This window comes from Amia ocellicauda, chromosome 17 (assembly GCF_036373705.1).
Source record: "Amia ocellicauda isolate fAmiCal2 chromosome 17, fAmiCal2.hap1, whole genome shotgun sequence".
In the NCBI taxonomy this organism is placed as follows: domain Eukaryota; kingdom Metazoa; phylum Chordata; class Actinopteri; order Amiiformes; family Amiidae; genus Amia; species Amia ocellicauda.
In genome coordinates, this window is record NC_089866.1 from 4,397,860 (window position 1) to 4,417,218 (window position 19,359).

The 19,359-nt window shown below is 48.7% G+C and overlaps 2 protein-coding genes across 2 annotated transcripts; one reads left to right on the forward strand and one right to left on the reverse strand.

Moving 5' to 3' along the window:
* The first annotated feature begins 643 nt into the window (after nt 1-643).
* On the forward strand, nt 644-1,837 carry h1-0 (H1.0 linker histone). The gene has a single exon (XM_066689531.1). It carries the CDS (start codon nt 963-965, stop codon nt 1,584-1,586), a length of 624 nt encoding a protein of 207 aa, XP_066545628.1. The 5' UTR covers nt 644-962; the 3' UTR covers nt 1,587-1,837.
* A 2,155-nt stretch (nt 1,838-3,992) lies between these two features.
* rhot2 (ras homolog family member T2) lies at nt 3,993-18,710 on the reverse strand. The gene is made up of 19 exons (XM_066688956.1): nt 18,494-18,710; nt 15,931-15,989; nt 15,608-15,689; nt 15,228-15,271; nt 13,771-13,824; nt 13,427-13,479; nt 12,750-12,858; nt 12,504-12,605; nt 12,143-12,241; nt 11,868-11,976; nt 11,539-11,659; nt 11,329-11,413; nt 10,846-10,991; nt 10,500-10,600; nt 9,404-9,534; nt 8,504-8,584; nt 8,200-8,322; nt 7,678-7,880; nt 3,993-7,032 (listed from the first exon to the last, which is right to left on the reverse strand). The coding sequence occupies exons 1-19, from the start codon at nt 18,528-18,530 to the stop codon at nt 6,915-6,917; spliced, it is 1,857 nt and encodes a 618-aa protein (XP_066545053.1). The 5' UTR covers nt 18,531-18,710; the 3' UTR covers nt 3,993-6,914.
* Between the last annotated feature and the right edge of the window lie 649 nt (nt 18,711-19,359).

A 19,359-nucleotide genomic window follows, 5' to 3' on the forward strand; every position in this document is an offset into this window, starting at 1 on the left:
TGCCTGTGTTTGTGCAAATGACAAGTTTAGCTGTAAGGAACTGCAAAACAGCACACACGTCCGAGCACAGAATCGGGCGAAGATGCCCCACTATAAGGCATGTTTTCTCATTAACTTCATTTTTTTTCTCTTCTAATTTATAGTCCGTTTAATAGTAAATAATCCGAACCACGTCACTTAAAGTCAATGGCGGGGCTGTGTTAGTTAGCCAACTATATCGGTGCATTAAAAACAAAAAGCGGTTTTTTCTCCCCCGCACCCCGGTGCATCCGTGAGAGTATTGATTGCATTTGCCCGTGCTGGGGCCCGTCCCGTCCGGGGGTCCGTCCATTTGGGTCAAATTTGCCGGAATTGCGCAAAATTGAGCTCGGCGTGCTCGACTTCGGGGAGGTTTTCGGGGATTTAAAGTTTATCGGCGGCCGGAGGGATTCGCGACCCTGGTACGTCCGGGAAGCCCAAGGTGTCCACTTTCATGTGGGCCGGCTGTCCGGACCCCTGCGCGCCCGGACTCCCCGAATTCCGGCCAAGTTCGAGGGCGAAGAAACACAAACCGGACTGTGCGAGTTTCCCGGAGCCTGCTAGATCAGCTGCTGGCAGTTGGTGTTCTCAATCACGTCCGCGCCGAGGCTTGATAAACTCGCAGGAGCCGCTGGGCGAGCGAGACACATCCACAGTGGGACAGACGCGCTTGGACTTGTGGGACACGTCTCACTACAGGCAAAGTGGACCGTTTTGACAAGGAAGGGGGGTTCCGACAGTCCAAGACGGCGAGAGGAATACTTTGACACACAGTGTTGCTTTATACTGGGAACAAGAACAATTAATTAATTAATTTTTGTATTGCCTATATATATATTACATTTTGGGGGCAACTTTTTCAAACCCTGTTTTTCAAAAGGACACATTCGAAGAAGACAGACATTGTGTTTGGGGGATATTTAAAGTACTTTTTAGACTTGGCCATGGCAGAGACGGCGGCAGCAGCTCCAGCCCAGAAGGCGAAGAGGGCCAAAGCCCCCAAAAAGGCCTCCACGCACCCCAAGTACTCGGACATGATCGAGGCGGCCGTGCACGCCGAGAAGAGCCGCGGGGGGGCGTCCCGGCAGTCCATCCAGAAGTACATCAAGAGCCACTACAAGGTAGGGGACAACGCGGACTCCCAGATCAAGCAGTCCCTCAAGCGGCTGGTGCTCACCGGGGTGCTGTGCCACACCAAGGGCATCGGGGCGTCGGGCTCCTTCAAGCTCGCCAAGGCCGGCGACTCCAAGAAGGCGGTCAAAGCCAAGGTCCCCGAGAGGAAGGTGGTCAAGAAGAAGACCCCGGCCAGCAAGGCGGCCAAGCCCAAGAAGGTGGCCAAGCCCAAGAAGGTGACCAAGACCCCGGCCAAAGCCAAGAAGCCCAAGACGGCGGAGAAGAAGGTGAAGAAGACGCCGGAGAAGAAGAAGCCGGCGCCCAAGCCCAAGAAGCAGGAGAAGCCGAAAAAGGCCAAAGTGTCCAAAGCGGCCAAGACGAGCAAAGCCAAGAAAGCCAAGCCGACCAAGTCCAAAGCCAAGGCGAGCCCCAAGAAAGCGGCCAAGAAGAAGTAAAGACAGAGACTGTTGTTCGGCGCGGAAGAAAACACCTCAATGTAAATAGACTTCGCAGTTTTAAAACCATGTTCTCTTGTTTGCAGTATATGATGTTTTACTCGGACTTTACCCGACCTCTTTTCTAACTGCTCGCCCCTGCTGGTGCACTCTATACCCGGGACCCGGGCTGTGCGGGGACTGCTGTTTGTACATCTTTTACTGTTTTTCACTGTTCTTTAATATAAAAAAAGAAATAAGTTTACTCTGAACCTCTCTGGCGTCCGTGCTTTGTGACACTAATCTACAAGTGTAATTAATCAGCGGGGTGTGTGTGCTGTCAGTGCACATGACGGGCTTTGTGTGTAGCAGGGTGACGTCACAAAGCGCACACGGGTGAGACTCGGGTCAGCTGTCCGCAGTCCTGCGCGGCTCCACCAATAGGGTCGCATGAATCTGCAGATCTGCGCAGAACTGCGGACATCTGCGCTACACCAGCGCGACCTTATACTATTCCATTGAGGGGCGGGAGATCAAATGTACAAACCCTGACCTCGGGTAATTATATTTTTTCTTTTTTAAACGTAACTCCATTTTGTAAGAGATGCGCTTTCAAATGAATCACTTCTTGTAAAAACAAAAGGAATCTTCTTTATACAGCAAGCTAACAGTTTCTGAGCTTTATACCATTGTTTACCCCCCACCCCCCAAGTTGATATATTATGGGAGTATCTTAATAAACAACCGGTCCTTTGCTGTACATACATGGTTGAGTTGCTTTGTATTGGAAATTAACAAGCAATTAAAGAAATAAAGCGTATTTCTAAAAAAAATAAGTCTTGATTTCTTGAATTTAATGTTAGTAAATTATTGAGAGTAAGTGCGCCGTAAAGACACATTTTGTACAGTCTTCAGTGTATTTTAGTATGAGTGTAATGCACGGCTTTATTTATTAATTTAATATTAGACAGCTTCGTCACTCCGGCTCACTGATGGTATTTTCATCTTGCGGTGTCCGCGCCTGTCGCCCTCTTCAGGTGTTTGTCTGAACTGCATTGAAAGGATGGATGTTGACAGCAGCCGTCAGACTCAATTATAAAGGCATTGTAGTGCACATTTCCTTTGCATTTATTTTACCATGCAAGGTGCAGGACATATACACACACAAATCAGTGCAATCAGTGCACGATTTTCATGTTAACGTCATTAGGGGGTGAGAAAAGTCATTTCGATTTGAAGGTCAACATATTCACACACTTTTACAAGATATCCTACACGGAGAGGAGATGAAAGGATGTGGGTATAAACTACAGTAACAAATAGTTACTTATTTACTACAAATGCTGGTGACGTCATCCTAGCGCAACATCGGTAATGATTCATTAAATGGAAACCGCCTACAAACACGCCAATTACATCAATTCAAATGGGAAATAACAATTTAGTTACATTTACTGTGCAACAGATATAACCTCCCCGTCAAATTGCTCAATAAAATCAGTGTGATTGATGTGGAATAAATCTATATATTTTAGTTTTTTTTTTTTATTAAAAAGTACTTTGGATCACGTGAATCTACGTCATTGCTACGTCCTTGCCTTCAACCACGTGGCACAGCCGAGGCCCGCAACACCGCAGCGCATCCCGCAGCTCTGCGCGGCTCTCCACCAATGGGAGCGCTGGAATTCTGCAGACCTGCGACAGTCTGCGCTACAGGAACGTCAGGCCTCATCGGGTGACCGCAGCCCAGCCCGCTCGGAATAGAAAGAGCCGGTTCAGCGGATGGTTCAGTGTCCATCTCTCAGAGGCCATTCATGAAAGACACAAAATAACCACTTACATGTCCTAGTAACATTGACCCAAAACACAAACGTGCCCTTGCTATTGCCAGTTGTCCCAACGCGAGGGGGTTCTTCAAAACTAGTGTCCTCGAGTGAATCTATAAGCGGCCAGTCATTTAACTTTGCTTTATCGAGTTGTCCCTGCCCAACCATATATTTAACAGGCCTAAATATACACCAGTGGGATATCCCACTTACATGTGTCCCGCTTCAATTCACTGCAGAACAACTGTAAGTAACATTCAACTAACAGGTCTTGCTTTCGTGAATAAATATTTTGAGTAAATCAAATCTGACTTCATATTTAGGGATGTGGTTCCACTGGGCCCGAGCCCGTTAGCTTCATCAGAACTCACTGAGAATGATGTCATCATGAACACAAAACACGAACATCAGGTGGATTACTCTAAAACAGTCAGTATTGCACCTCCTCATGTGTAATTGCAGCGGTTACAGGTTATCTGTAGCATGTTCTTCGGATAATTGAAGTTCGTGAGGTGTATTTAATAAATACATAAAGAAAATATCTACCTCACTTTTTTTTTTTATCTTTGAGGGAAAATAAAAACCAAAACTCAAGCACAGGACCTGTAAACATGTTAGTTTATTTATTTTTAAAAAAGCTTCTCTTATCTAAAATATTATGGCTTCCACCTCATCACACAACCTTTTTGAAACCCACACTAGTACAAAGCAGGCTTTGTACACATACACAACAGGCGAAAAGGTTCAGGATATGTCATGGAGTGGGCTTGTGTAGAGGCCTGTCCGTGACCAACTACAGAAGGCAACCGATGGTACGACACACAAAGCAGGACATGTCTAACGGAGAAAGAAAATCCCTAGATGTGAACCCCATCGGACGCATTCATTAGGAGCAGACTGTAAGATCAGTAGAGCTGAGAAGCCAGTTGTAGAAAACAAAAATTACACAGTTTGTGAGCTCTGGGATTTGTTCTATTAGAATAAAAAAGAAAGAAAAACTAACAATAACATCCCCAACAATTGAGTGCTCTTGGAAAAAAAAGTACTAAACAGAGAGCTGGGGAGAGGTCCGGGTTGTGGCGTAGCAGGCCCAATCACAATGGTTTTTGATCCCTTGCACAGTGTGAGATGAAATTAACACACTCAGTGCGTCTTAGGCTGACGGCACCAAACCCTTTACCTCCGGGCCTATTCTGCTGTCACCACAGCACGCCTGCTCTCTGTGTACCATTTTGAACAAGGAAATAGATAAAGATACTCGGCATGTTCAACAGCATTCCTCACTGCACTCCACACAGCAGAACCCCCAACACTGGCCACGTGGTGCACAACAGGTAATGCAAACAAAAATCAATGTTAGACCTCCCATAAAACACACACAAAAAAAACTACAGAACTAGCAAGAAATATTAAAATCGAGAGCAATTGAAAGGCATTTTACGGTTAAAAAAGTGTTCACGCACACACACAAACACACAGAAGGATCTCTTTCCCCCTCAGTAGAGAAATAATGAGTCAAAATATTGTTTGTTGCCAGTTTTTAGTGGAAAAAAGGCAACATGAAGAAGCAGGGAAATTCTGTGCTGTAATGCAGAACACTGGTCAGAAAGCTGTAATAGAAAAAACAGACGGATCATGGCGGAGAGAGACAGACAGGACCGGTTTCATGATGACGCGCTGATCCAGGACCTCTTACAAAAGGGAGAACACATGGAGGTCACGAGAACAAGGCCGGTACATAATTATAACACCTTCACGGTCATTTGGCGAGAGTGTAGCTGGTTCAGACTGAAATGAAGACATATCCTGGTTATACCCTGTGGAAAATACATTTGACATTTTGTTTTTAAAAAACAAAACACAGATTTCTCAAAATCAAGCCATTCTTTTGTGGCTCGACTATGAGAAGTAAGTATTTAATAATATAGTAACTTGAACTTTAAACAATCTTCTGTGATGCCTCTATAATCTTTTTGTTCATGATTTTTACAGGAAAATGTACAGGAATGATTACAAATGATCTGTTCTTGTTGTTAACCAAGGCCCAGATTAAATCAAGATTAGCAACCCCCTGTGCTTGAAGGTGGCTTTCCTTTATCAGAGGCATCCTTGCACCCCCCTCTGGTGATCCACCTTCTCATACTGGGTTTTTAATTGGCCACTGGCAGGCGGGTTGATGTGTTGATGTTATCCGAGCCCGGCTGGATATTTAATCTACAGGCTGTGTGGTGTTCGTTCAATGGCTGTTGTATCGGCGTCTGTCCTTCGGTGTCACCACATCGGGCTCTGGTCGCTGGACGGAGAGTTCTGCTCACTTCACTGTTCATGCGGTGAAGCGGACAGAGACCTGAAACTGCTGGACTCCAGCTGCCAAGGCTACACAGAGTACGGAGGGGTCTGAATAAAAGTTTGATAATATCCCGTGGGGAGACCCTGCAGGTATCCGTCTCCCCCAGCCCTGTAGAGCAGGCAGAACAAGCTTGGATGTCTAGTCTGTGGGGCAACGGGAAGAGATGGGAGATAAAAAAAAAAAAAAAAAAAAAAAGTTCCTGGATTATGTTGCAAAAGGTCGGTTTGTTGAAATTCAGCTTCCACTTCCAGGCTGCAGAGAAGAACAGCCCACCAATCAAACACACAACGTGAAGCTCCTCTGAGTTAAACTGAGCGTTAGAACGGATGAACTAGGAAAAGAGGCAGGGGCCAGATTTGGAGAAGTGCGAGAGTGCTGAGGTCAAGGTGGAGTGAAGGCTTTAAAAATAATAATAAATAAACCAAAACAACACAGTCCAGGGTGTGCTTTGATCTGCCTGGTTGTTTTAGAAGTTCCTCGATCGTCAGGCTGCGGCTGAGAGGAAGACTAAGGAACAGGGGGCTTCCCAGTGTCTCCCGTCTCTGTGTTGACAAAGTCGCCATCGAGGTGGGCGAACTGAAGGCAACCATCGAGTAGTTTCCGATGCTCAGACCCTCGCGGATTCCTAGTCCCGGTCTTCCATCCATGTTTTTCTGCAGCTCGTCGATGAATGATTCCTGAACGCCGTGCAGTGTGGCTACTTTAACTCCTGTTGGGGGAGGAAACTGCCCTCACAGTCCTCTATATAGCACAGGCCGATTTCTGCACCACACCTACGTTCGAACGGCCTTTACCTGTAACACATCCGCGTTCTTTTGGCATTCCGGGAAACAAGGAGGAAAACATAAAATAAAAGAGGCAAAACGGTAAAAGCTGTACGAATCGTGGCTGTGCGGTTTCTGCATCGGACGGTACCCAACATGTCTAGGTTTGGCAAATTCCCGAGACTTGATATAAACTAAGGCTATGGGAGGGAAGAAACTCCTGCTCTGAAATGGGTTTTGCTTTGAAGCGGATCATGCCTTTCCGAGAATCCGTAGCTTAGTTCTGGCACTATTTATTATTACAGATATTTCTCTTTTCTCTCCCACACGACAGTCTATCCAGCTGCCAGACAAACCCCGGCATAGGTGTCAGTCTGGCCCGTCTCCGCGTCGCCGGCAGGGGGGGGTGCTATTTCTGCCTGTTGAAAGCTCTGTAGAGGGTGAAGCCCAGGACAGACACCACGGCTGCCCCCAGGGTCACGCGTAGCCAGAAGGAAGTGGCGCTCAGGTCCGAGCCGTTGAGGTGTCTGTGGGAAGACAACACGGAGGACAGTCACACAACAGACAAACCAACACTTATTTATCCCATCAGTCAGTCCTTTGTTTTGGCGATTTTTCACTTGAAGGAAGCCCCCCACCACCGCACTCACAAAAGGCAGCCATTCTGAGCTCAAGGTAGAGTTATTTTGTGTATTAATCGCACAGAAAATATCCCGACACTACCCTGGTTTAGACGTCACTAATTAGAAAAACGGAGGATTCTGTAAAATCCTTTGATTTCGTGGCACACTCGAGGCAATTACCAGCTTAGCTACCGCCGTCTCCCACAGGCTCAGAAATTAGTCTTCATTGGCTTCTGTGGGAAACGGCTTTCTAATCCAGACCAATTATTCAAATCTTTTATAAGGCTCTCATCTTAAATCAGTTCAGCGGACACAGGTGGACACAGGCGCGTAAATCACACGGAAATCCGAATTCGTGTCATTGGCGTCCGCCCCGGGAGGGAGATAATTGACGAATCTGTATACAGAACGATTCTCCTACAATCGAGGCCAGGAGGCACGTCCTTTACTCGTGTCCCCCTGAGAAACGGAACAAAATAAAACATTCCCAACTTCAACCCAGTCATTTCTGTGCCCCAGTTGACATGATCCCAATTCCAGCGCACTCACGGGAACATGGCAGCCCATGCCAGCTTGGAGTAGATGGCCGTCGTGGGGGCGTCCGGGCCGCTGCAGGAGAAGGGCATGGGCGGGGGCAGCCGGTGTTTGTAGCAGAACTCGGCGGGCGAGATGCCGTGCTGCTGCTTCTGCTCCTGGAGGTCCGCCTTGGATGCCACGACCACGCAGGGGATACGGCCATCCATGTAGTGTTGCTGTGGAGGACAGACAGTGTTTATTGACAGCCCGATTAAGCACAGAACCCTGGTCACACGTGTCAGGAGGAAATAACGTCACGTGTGACTGAGAAGCTGGGGGGCACGCTAGCAACTGTGTGGAGGGTGCTGTGCTAGAACAAAAATTCTAGCACACCACCCTCCACACAGTTGCTAAATTCACCGCAGCTCTGCCCCTGTAATCCCAGAAAAAATTAAGCTGCCGCCGACTAACCAACCGGAGGCGTTGAACTCCAGCAGGGACACAACCCACGATGCACGGGCCGGGGAGGGGAACAGGAGAATGCCACCCGCTCACCTTATAGATACTGGCACAGTAGTTGAAGGACTTGGAGTCGGTGACGTCGTACATAAGGCAGGCCACGTCGCAGGCGGCGTCCGAGGCTTTCAGGAACTCCGTGTCGACGTCCACCTCGTACAGCTGAGAAACACGGGCAGAGTCAACCAGAGGAAGGGGTCTCGGTCACGAGTAACGCGGCCGGAGCGTCACACGTTTCATTCCGGTTGACTGCTTCAGATAAACACTTTCCGAGGACACTGGTTTCATATTTGTCTGCACCAACACACACTTAATATTTGTATGAAAGTGCTTGATTACTTACAATTAAACTCTTTTCCTGGCTATTGACCTGCACCGTGTTGATGGTGTAGTAGGAGAACAGGCCTGTGGAGCTTTTCTGTTTCTGCAGGACAGAAAAATAACAGGACAAAACTATCAGAAACGTACAAATGAGCAGCTGTATCGAAGAGCAGGATTCAGGGAAATACACCATGACATGTCGCCACACCGTTCATATCCTGACACATTTATAGAGAAGTTATTAACTGACCGCACTCACTCTGTGGAAGTTTGTGTTTAGGAGACTTTAACTCATTATACTCCCAGCTACTGTTTCTGTTATTTTGCTGTTGATTTGTGTGTGTGTAGCTTCTTAAAAGTTTGTGCCATGTGCATTCATCTTACATCAAATGAAAGAAAAATGTGTGAACAGTCGTATTATAAAGAATTAATCAGCTGACCAAGAAAAAATTTAATAAACCACGAACATATACAAATTAGCCCCGTACACTCCGAAATGGCCGAAGGCACCCAGTCTCTATGAATGAGCCATGAATGTATTTACGGCATCTGTAGATTGTGTCATTTTAATAAAAATACAATTCATTTGATCCAAAAATAATAGGGATTGTAAAGGGTTAATAGAGAAAAGGGAATACAAATCAGAAACATGTGACGCAAGATGTTTGGTTAGTGGCAAAGCTGTGTGTCATATCAGATCCACACCCTGGACCCGTCCATCAACGCTGAATCACAATCATCTCTCAGGAACTGTTACTCACTACGGTTTCCTATTTCGTCATTTGTTTTACATTGTATTTCAGTTGTGCGACATCGCTATCCACAGGCACTGCCCCTCAGAGACGCCGATGCACCGGGAACAGGGAAGAGTAAAACACACCCGTGACTTCACGGCTTGTGCAGCGCGGCGGCGGGGTCTTACCGGCAGGCTCTTGCCGAGGAAGGCCTGCAGGAAGGCGGTCTTGCCTGTGCCGCGCGGCCCGATCACCTTGCAGAGAAACACGTTCCTCTGGGTCTGCCCCTTCTCCAGGTCCATGGTCTTCTCCCGCGTCACTGAGGACACAGCACACAAAAAGAGCACGCCCAGAGAATTAGCTACTTGATGTACACGCTCAGAGAATTAGCCATTTTATATACTCGCCCAGAGAATTAGCTGCCTCATCTAGCAGCAGTTTCCACTGTAAACCCCTCAGGTGAACACTTGTGAAAGAGGAGATGGTCTACAGGCTACAGGACTGAGGTCTTGGGTGTCTTAAAGGGATTTCACAGTGCTGGAGTCAGGTGTTTTGTACCAGCAACCATCAAAACACAGCCACTCGATGTCTCATATCAACACAGAACTGACTGAGGCCTGCGTTTGAGCCACGATGGTCCTTTTCACTTTGGCTTACAGACCAAAATAAAGATGCACCCGTGAAGTATGACTGAGTCTCCAAGGTATATGGCTAGAAAGCTCTGTTAAATGACTAACTATAATCCCCTCCTGCTCTGAAAGCGGCTCGTCCAATATTTTAATCCGAACGCACGGCTGAAAACTAAGCCTTGTTTGTTACCTCATTACGCATGGAATGAAAGCCTCACTCTCTCCCCAAGACAATGGCGGAGAACAGACGCTCCCGAACAGATGAGGCCGCAGAGCCCAGCCAGGCAGCCTGTTCGAGGGCCTGCAGCGATCGAGCAATTCATTCACTCCTCCCTCTTCATTAGAAACAGAAACAAAGTTTGCATTTACAGCAGCCGCTTGAGTTTTAAGCCCCTCTCACGACGTACGTTCAGCACGGGTCCCATGCGTGTGAAAGCTGAGGGCGGATGCGATTTCCATACAGCAGCGACTTTGTGATTGTTTTAATCTCCCCCTGTTCTGCTGTAATCCCCCCCATGATTGCGCCGCACGGAAAACAGGTTCTTTGATTTTGGACGTGATTTGAAAGATGTTTTTGAGCATTTGCGCACAGTCTGGGACATACGAGTGACCTGATTGGCTGCCGAGTGGCAAGGGAGCAGAGCCGCCCAATCACCTGTTATAGCTGCAGTCTGGGACTCCTGCTCTGTCAGGACAGGGTAGCCCAGGTAGCCCAGATACTCCAGACAGCGGTGGACATCCAGGTACGCCGTCAGCCTATTGGTGGAACATGGAAACATTAGGGCCAATCACAGGAGCAATACCAAACCCTAACCCTGCAATGTCACTAACTCACAAATCAGATATGCTAATAGTATTTTCCATAGGCAAAACCTCCAGGTTAAACTCTTAAACATTCTTCTGGAAGGAACCTGCAAAGGTAAAGGACAACTGCCACATTTAACGGCAGGTTCATTCATTTCTACAGCTGGAGCAGGCGAGGAGGGAGAGGGCCCACTCACGCCCACTGGCACAGGTAGCCGTGCAGGGATATGAAGCCGTCCGCACTGGTGCACACGGTGGTGTAGACGTCCGGGCCCCAGGGCTGGTAGGGGAACACGCTGAACAGATTCTTCAGCTCCGGTGGGGACAGCGCCGAGTCCTTGTCCTACAGAGAGATGGAGAGCCAGAGCGCGTTTCACAAACGGCCCCGTGAAAGCCCAATTAGAGCCTCAGTCCGACCCAGTCCTAGCGTTAACCCTAAACTAATCTCACAAAACAAAACCATCTGCCACAATCTGTAATTATAGTCATGTGACATTCTAACAGGAGAGCTATGCCTGAGCTCTACCCGTGCCAAACTACAAACGCCAGCAGCCGCAGTGAAGTTTCATTCATTTAACTTAATTCGACATCCAAGCGAGACCAAAACGGCTCGCGCACCAGATCACTGCGGCGAACCCGGATTGGAAACCGAACCCAGGCGGTTGGCGGCTGTCACTCACCACGTCATACTTCTCGAACAGCTTCTGCAGGAACTGGATGCCCAGGTGATTGAGCTCGGTGCTGCAGCTGGCTGGAACCCGCAGCCTGCGAAGGAGGGATGGGGGGGAGAGGGCAGAGTAGGTTCGTCAGTGTGCACGGCTCTCTATCTGTGTGCGTGCGTGTGTGTGTCGAGGCCCATTGAGCCGGCTGGCTGCAGAATAGCAACGCACTGAGGGTAGAGGTAGTCGTCTGTCAGCTCTAGCGAGTCGTCGTATCCAAACTTCCTCAGGATGGTCCAGGTGGTCTCGTGGCGGCCTCTCTGGATGAACAGGGTGTTGAGGAACAGGAAGCCTGGGGAGGGGGACAGAGAAGGACATCACTCTGGGCTCCATCACACCAGACCCGGGCCCCTTCCAGAGGGCAAGAGGTCCTGCCCCTGCCGGAGCAAGCTCCCCCCAAGCCCCCTGGAAGAGGGACCTCCATCAATCGCTTGCGGCTTTTCAGAAACAACCCCACACCCTCCCTCCCTCCTTCCCTCCACACCTCACTCTCCCCTCACCGTTGAGCGTGAGTCCGTTGTCCTGGACCCCGTCGCTGGTGTTCTTCCACACCACCGTCTTCACGTCCTCCAGGGCTTGCGGGGCAAGGGGGTTCCCGAAGCACGATTTCTGCCGGGAGAGAAGAGCGCATGAAGCCATGCTGACCACTGGCCCTCGAGTCTGGGTCTCACTGCCCGCTATGGAGGCTGGGGGTGCAGTGGGTTGAGGAATAATCATCAGAAAACCATGAAGCAAAAACGTACATCTGTGGGTTTCTTTCCTTGTCTTTGCTCACCTGGAAGCAGTTGAGCTCGTCATCGCTGAGGATGCCATCGTTGTCCTGGTCGGAGATGTTGAAGATCCTGCTCAGGGCTCGCACACACATGGTCCTCAGCTAAAACAGAAATAAATCAGAATTGCTGACTCCATTATTAAATCCGCCTATTCTGTATAAACCCGCGTTCACCACCACAAGTTACACCACTTCTGATCGACGGCACTCGACTGGGTGTCCAGTTTGCAGCCCGGGCACGACACCGGAGTGAAGACCGACCAGGACGGACTAAAGCACAGAACCTGATCTCTGAGTTGTTGTGAATAGAGCCGACGACAGCTTGCGGTTGTGAGGCGTGTGGAGCGGCCGGGGAGGTGCAAACCTGTTTGTCCTCTGGGTCATACAGAGGGGCGGTGGGGTGCAGCACGGCTTTCTGAGCGTAGTAGAAAAGCTCGGAGATGTTCTTCAGGTTCTTGGCTGAGCACTGCAGCGGAAAACAACATCTCAATGTGACGGAAAACACACTACAGAGCACCGCTTAGATGCTATCAATACGGGATGATGATAAACGAGCTGTGGGGTCAGCCTGGGGTCAGGTGATCGAGGATGGCTGAGCAGGGGGCCTCACCTCCACACACGTCTCGATCTCAGAGAACTGGTTCATGATGGGCAGGATGGACTCCATGGAGCTCCCAGACCGCAGGTCCGATTTGTTCCCCACCAGGATGACCGGGACCCTGCGGCAGGACAGAACACGGTCAACCCACAGCGAACGGACAGGGGCCTGGGCGGGGCAAGAGGCACACTCTGTGGTGGAGATGTCACTAGCAGGACACATACTCAAGAAGGCCCGGAAAGAGAGAACTATTCTGGGTGTGAATAAATGGACAAGCCCAGCAGCACAGCAGCCCTCGACACAGCCAGGGTACTGGGACCGCTTTAGCTGCCCGAAATAATGCACTACTGTACTGCAGGCCTCTCTGCTGCTGTTCAAGACTGTGTGCACTGTCAGTGAGCAAATAAATACATAAATAAAGGCCCCAGTCTAGTGTGTCCACTGCTATAAATACTGTTCTGTGCTATAAATAATGTCTTGTGCTGGACAGCTGCCACGCAGTGACTGGCTGCTTTATAATACGAGTGGCACGACTCCAGGAGGAGGGAAAGTGGCTTATTATCACTTCAACGTCATTTAAATAAAGCCTTCAGAGTTAATTAGAACATCCATAACATTAGAAGTAAGCAATAGTAAATCCAGGCCAGATTTAAAGTCAAATCCTTCCCCAGTGATGCTGTGACACGTACTTGCTTCCTTTCTCTGCCCCTCCGTTCACCAAGGGGATCCACTTGGTCCTGATCTAGGAAGACAAATACAGACACTGGTATAAAAGAAAGATAAATATATGTATAAACGAACGCTTTTACATTTGCAAAGCTATATGATACAGTATTAATATCAATGTAAACTGGAAATTGCATAGTATTAATAAAACAATAACCAAAAAGTACACAAAGAACTGAAATGTAATTTGGATACTACAGTGTAAAACGGTTTATAAGGGACAACACACATTTATACAGAAGATGATCCAAAGAGGGGGTCTGCTGCCCCTACTGGCGATGGACGTGATTTCGATTCCTCTGATTACCTTGTCAATGGTTTCCTCCTTGGTCACATCGTACACCACACAGACTACGTTGGCCTACAAGGGGACACAAGCAAACAGAGAGCCTATTAAACCTCCCGACTTTGGGGTATTTATAGTGAAATAATTACGGAGCGTGAATAATGAATGAAGCCACAGAGCTTTCAGAGTTATTGATTTATTTACAATCGGTTCAATCCACGAACAATTATGACACGAGGCAAAGGCAGCTCACAGTGACTCACACAGCTGGGATTCAGCTGAAGACACGCGGTGGAGAATTTGGGAGGGTGGCGGACAAACCTGAAGTGCTGTCGTTTTACAAAAAAGTGTCGGCGATCCACGCGCCCGACATTAAACTGCAGATGGAGGAGTCGTGTTGAAGTGCATTTTAAGCGTAATTACAGACGATCACTACTCTCCCACTGGACAACACTAATTTGCCATCTAACGGACTAACGGAGCGAATGATGCCAACCAATCTCCACCCACTTGACCGCAATTAACTGCACCATCTCTTTCCCGCTTCAAACAGAGGCACAAAAGCCAACCCATGGATGAAAGAAATACAGGGGAAAGGATTGTTGCAGGTACATATACACCTATATTTTAAGAACGCCAACAGATCCGAACATTGCATGTAGAAAGGTACGCTAGAGGTACAGCATTCCCTTCTGTTACCAAAGAAATGTTCATCCTACAAGCTGTCTTTTGCATTTGTTTCTTAAAGCCACACCAGCAGATGTGTCATCCGTATCCAGTGCACTGTGACAATGCCGGCGCAGCGCCAGACACACGCCTCCCCTCCAAGGCCTTTCACTCGTTTCGTTTAATTCCCGATAACCACATTACTCGAGCCAAGCGATCATCCACTTAAGACTTCCAGTGTGAAACCCGATCCCCAGGTCGATCTATCAGCCTGGCAGAGAGAGAGACAGCGGCCATGCAGGGCCCGAGACAGAGAGAGAAAGAGAGAGACTTTCTTTCATCAGTTCTTTCTGTCTGGAAGTCATAATAAATAAATCAATACATACATAAAAAGCCCCCAGTTTCCCTCGTTCCTGAAATATTAAGCACTTGAGTGTAAGGATTTTCCTCCCACCTGTGGGGGTCCAGGGACGCACACTGGATTACACCTCAGGCTAAAGACAATATCCCCATAAGCTAAACAGGCAGTTATAATCTTATTAGTCTGAAGATGAAGCGGAGACGGTGCCGTAGCTGTTATGCAGAGGTGTCAACAGGCCAGAGTAAAACACTCCTGACTGGCTTAAGAAGATAAGAGGAAATCATGAGGAGCACGATGGGATCTGAAGGGCTTATTTATCCAGGAAATCCACTGAGCTCCCAGCCGGCAGATTCCTCATGAGAGCCGGGCGAATCGGTTCCCTGTCTGTCTGTCAGCAGCACGAAAGGTTCAACTGGCCAGAGAGGGCAGGTCAGTCCCGGGGGCGTCTTACCTTGACGATCTCCTCGTGCAGGACCTCGTCCGTCTGCTCCGTCTCTGGAAGACAATGGAGAGGGATCAGGGCACAGAATGTCCCTCAGGCCGGCGCATTATCATCTCCTTCCACACCCGTTTGACATAGCACCATCAGTGGCGTTCGCATCGTTCTCTTCAGGGTGAGAGCACGGGTGTCTCAAAGAGGCCCAGTATGACGTCGCCTGGCCGGTTTAAGATCAGCTGCCAGGTCACAGAGGCTCAAGCCAACGAGACCGTTCACATTGTGCATGTCTGTGTAGCCGAGCCGTTCACAAGCATGAAGCATTTAAGCAAACGTTCTGCCCAGGCCAACAGACTCGGGAACTGCATCTGTTTCCCTATCTCGCAGTGCCATACCTGAGTAGTCCACAATGTGGGTGGGCACCTTCTCGGGCGTGACATCTGCAGGGATGGTGATCTCCTCAGCACGGGCAGGCACCTGCGCCAAGGAAGGAGCGAGAGAGACAGAGAGAGAGAGAGAGAGAGAAAGAGGGAACAGGGAGGTCATTCAACTGGTGCGTGTGCAGGAACGGCGATAGTGGGATCTGGATTCTGCTGTGAACACCTCTGAATACAGCCCAGGTTTTAAAAAGTAATCAGTCACATGACCCAGAGAGGTGGCGACTAACAGTTCCCTAGGCTGATCTTGGGACACAGACATCGGCGGGAAGCGTACGCACCTCTTCAGGAAACTCCTCCCCAACCAAAGACATGATCAGTGACGTCTTCCCCACCTTGGCTACGGAGAGAGAGAGGGACAAACTTCTGTATCGAGACATTCAATCAAGGCTGAGCAAAGACACCAGACAAATAAACTCAGCAAAAAAAGAAACACCCCTTTTTCAGGACACTATTTTAAAGATAATTTTGTAAAAATCCAAATAAGTTTACAGATCTTTATTGTAAAGGGTTTAAACAATGTTTTCCATGCTTGTTCATTGAACCATAAACAATTAATGAACATGCACCTGTGGAACGGCCGTTAAGACTCTAACAGCTTACAGACAGTAGACAATTAAGGTCACAGTTATAAAAACTTAGGACACTAAAGAGACCTTTCTACTGACTCTGAAAAACACCAAAAGAAAGATGCCCAGGGTCCCTGCTCATCTGCATGAACGTGCCTTATGCTGCAAGGAGGCATGAGGACTGCAGATGTGGCCTGGTCAATAAAGTGCAATGTCCGTACTGTGAGACGCCCAAGACAGCGCTACAGGAGACAGGAAGGACAGCTGATCGTCCTCGCAGTGGCATACCACGTGTAACAACACCTGCCCAGGATCGGTACATCCCAATATCACACCTGCGGGACAGGTACAGGACGGCAACAACAACTGCCCGAGTCACACCAGGAACGCACAATCCCTCCATCAGTGCTCAGACTGTGCGCAATCGGCTGAGAGAGGCTGGACTGAGGGCTTGCAGGCCTGTTGTAAGGCAGGTCCTCACCAGACATCACCGGCAACAGCGTCGCCTATGGGCACAAACCCACCTGCGCCAGCGAAGAGCCCAGATCTCAACCCCATTGAACACGTCTGGGACCTGTTGGATCGGAAATGTCCGGGAACTTGCAGGTGCCTTGGTGGGAGAGTTGGGTAGCATCTCACAGCACGAACTGGCACATCTGGGTCAGTCCATGAGGAGGAGATGCACTGCAGGACTTAATGCAGCTGGTTGCCACACAGATACTGACTGTTACTTTTGATTTTGACCCCCCCTTCGTTCAGGGACACATTATTCCATTTCTGTTAGTCACATGTCTGTGAAACTTGTTCAGTTTATGTCTTAGTTGTTGAATCTTTTTATGTTCATACAAATATGTATACATTAAGTTTGCTGAAAATAAATGCAGTTGAAATTGAGGGGACGTTTCTTTTTTTGCTGAGTATGTAACACAGACATGGAATAGCAAATACATAAAATAGGAAATAAGAAAAAATAATTCCATTAAAATGCCAATACAACGAAACTGAGAGAATGAAAACAAAAAAGGGGGAATGAGGTGAAGACAAGCAAAAGGGAGTGCCTAAGAAATGCTCAGTTAATATTTGAGCTTTGGAGGCCTTAGCTTAGGACAACACTAGTAACAAGAGCTTTGATCAGTGTTTGACTCATTCAGAGCTAATGCCAGCAGCCCCATAATGAAACACAAAAACTGAAATATAAGAGTTGCTTTATGTATTATCTTTTCACCCAGGAATGAATGGGTTAAAACTGCTTACAAGTAAAATGGCCAGATAGGTTATCTTGCCAGCTGGAGGCACAGGCCCCGCCCTGGGTGCCACCCTCCCCACGGGCGGAGGACGTGCCTGGGCTCAGGTGTGCGGCTCCACAGAGACGTGACCCTCGGCTTGCATTTCTTGGCTTAGAAGAACTTATTCATAGCAACTGGCCCAGGTGTTTCAGTGTACGCCACTAAACTACATGCATATCCAAGTCATGCACATGAGGTCAATGCACGCTTCCCTCATCTGAACGACTGGCTCTGCACAACTTCTAGTTATGTAATATGACAATTGGTGCGTGACATTTCAATATTGTGTGTGTGTTGCTCTGTATCTAAAGGGCTCTGGATCTCCTGCAGCACAAGCTAGGCTGGACGAGTATCTTGGTTTCAATGAATATATTTACTCAAACTGAAACTTCCTTCAGATGAAATCCCAACCCTCAATAAACAAGCAGCCCAGCTCAATCTGTGCCCTTCAAATAAGCATGCTCTCTCACAATACACATTGAATGCGTTATGCCATGCACACAAAAACACAAACGTGAATAACGTAGGCTAGACCCACATGTGGAAGACATGCACACTTAACGCTGCCCGATGCAAACACAAACACCAACACAGCGGCTTCAACTGGCCCAGCTAGACTGAGCACCAGTGCCGGGAGTTGGCGCTTGAATGAATTTGGGGGAACTGCTCTAACTTGCAAGGAAATTAAGAGTCTGGGGTCGTGTGCGTGTGGCGCCGACGTACGTAGGTCTGCGCGGCTCCACCAATGGGAGCGCTCGGATTGTGCAGATCTGCGCAGACCTGCGGACATCTGCGCTACAAGACCTCGACCCTCGTCTTCGCTCTGCAAGCTCCCGAGCAGCCCCGCGACGGGCAGATCCGCGCACACAGCCCCGCCGCGCCCCGGTCCGGCCCGGCCCGGTTTGTGGCCTCAGTGCGCTGTTTTAATCTCACACCGGCCCGGTTTCCTTTCGCAAAGTTTCCGCGCCGCACAGCCCGCAGTCACTCACGCTCCCCCAGCAGCAGGATCCGGACGTCTCGCTTCATGGCTGCCAGTCCCGCTCGCACCACAGCCCGGCGGTCCGATGAGCTGCTCGGTTCGGATGAGATGCAGAGGATTGATAATTGTTAAAAACACAGTAACTGGGTCTATTCAGGCTCTTGTGTGACCCATACCGCCTCCCTCCAAGGAGAAACGCGCAGAGCCGCTTCCGCTTCCTCGGGCCTGCTCGCTGCCGCCGCCTGCAGGCCGGACCGGGGAGCGCCTCTCCGCACCACCATCATCATCATTATTATTATTATTATTTTTATTTCTTGGCAGACGTCATTATCCAGGGCGACTTACAACATAAGTGCAAACAAAGTGCAAAAATACAGAGAAGTACAAGGCATCAATCATTACAAATTCAACTTGGCTAAAACATAGCAATTCAAAATAATACATTTTACAAATTACAATTACAATTTACACAAGTACAGTAAGTAAGTGCTGTCAAGATGTAGGGTTACAGACTAGGGCTACGGGAAAGGGAGCAAGGAGGAAAACAATCAGGAACGCGAGGAGCATAATAAGCTGAAGTGCTATCTAGCATGGATAGAGGACTAATATTACAAGTGCTGTCGGAAGAGATGTGTCTTGAGTAAGCGCCGGAATGAGGTCAAGGACTCGGCTGTTTTGACTTCGGTGGGCAGGTCGTTCCACCACTTAGGGGCCAGGGATGAGGAGGAGCGGCTCTGGAGGAAGGAGAGTGGAGAGGAGGCAGAGTTAGTCTTCCGGCACTGGAGGAGCGCAGTGGTCTGGAGGGGATGTATGGAGAGACAAGTGACTGAAGGTAGCTTGGTGCAGTGTGGTCGAGACAGCGGTAGGTGAGGGTCA

What these genes read in the sequence shown, in the direction of transcription:
- h1-0 (XM_066689531.1), top strand. Translation starts at nt 963, where the DNA reads ATGGCAGAGACGGCGGCAGCAGCTCCAGCCCAGAAGGCGAAGAGGGCC.
- rhot2 (XM_066688956.1), bottom strand. Translation starts at nt 18,530, where the DNA reads ATGAAGCGAGACGTCCGGATCCTGCTGCTGGGGGAGC. An exon ending in AGGAGGAAACCATTGACAAG is followed by an intron (nt 13,480 to 13,770) that starts GTAATCAGAGGA and finishes TTGTCTTCCTAG; the next exon opens with ATCAGGACCAAGTGGATCCC. An exon ending in TGTTCGAGAAGTATGACGTG is followed by an intron (nt 10,992 to 11,328) that starts GTGAGTGACAGC and finishes ATCTCTCTGTAG; the next exon opens with GACAAGGACTCGGCGCTGTC.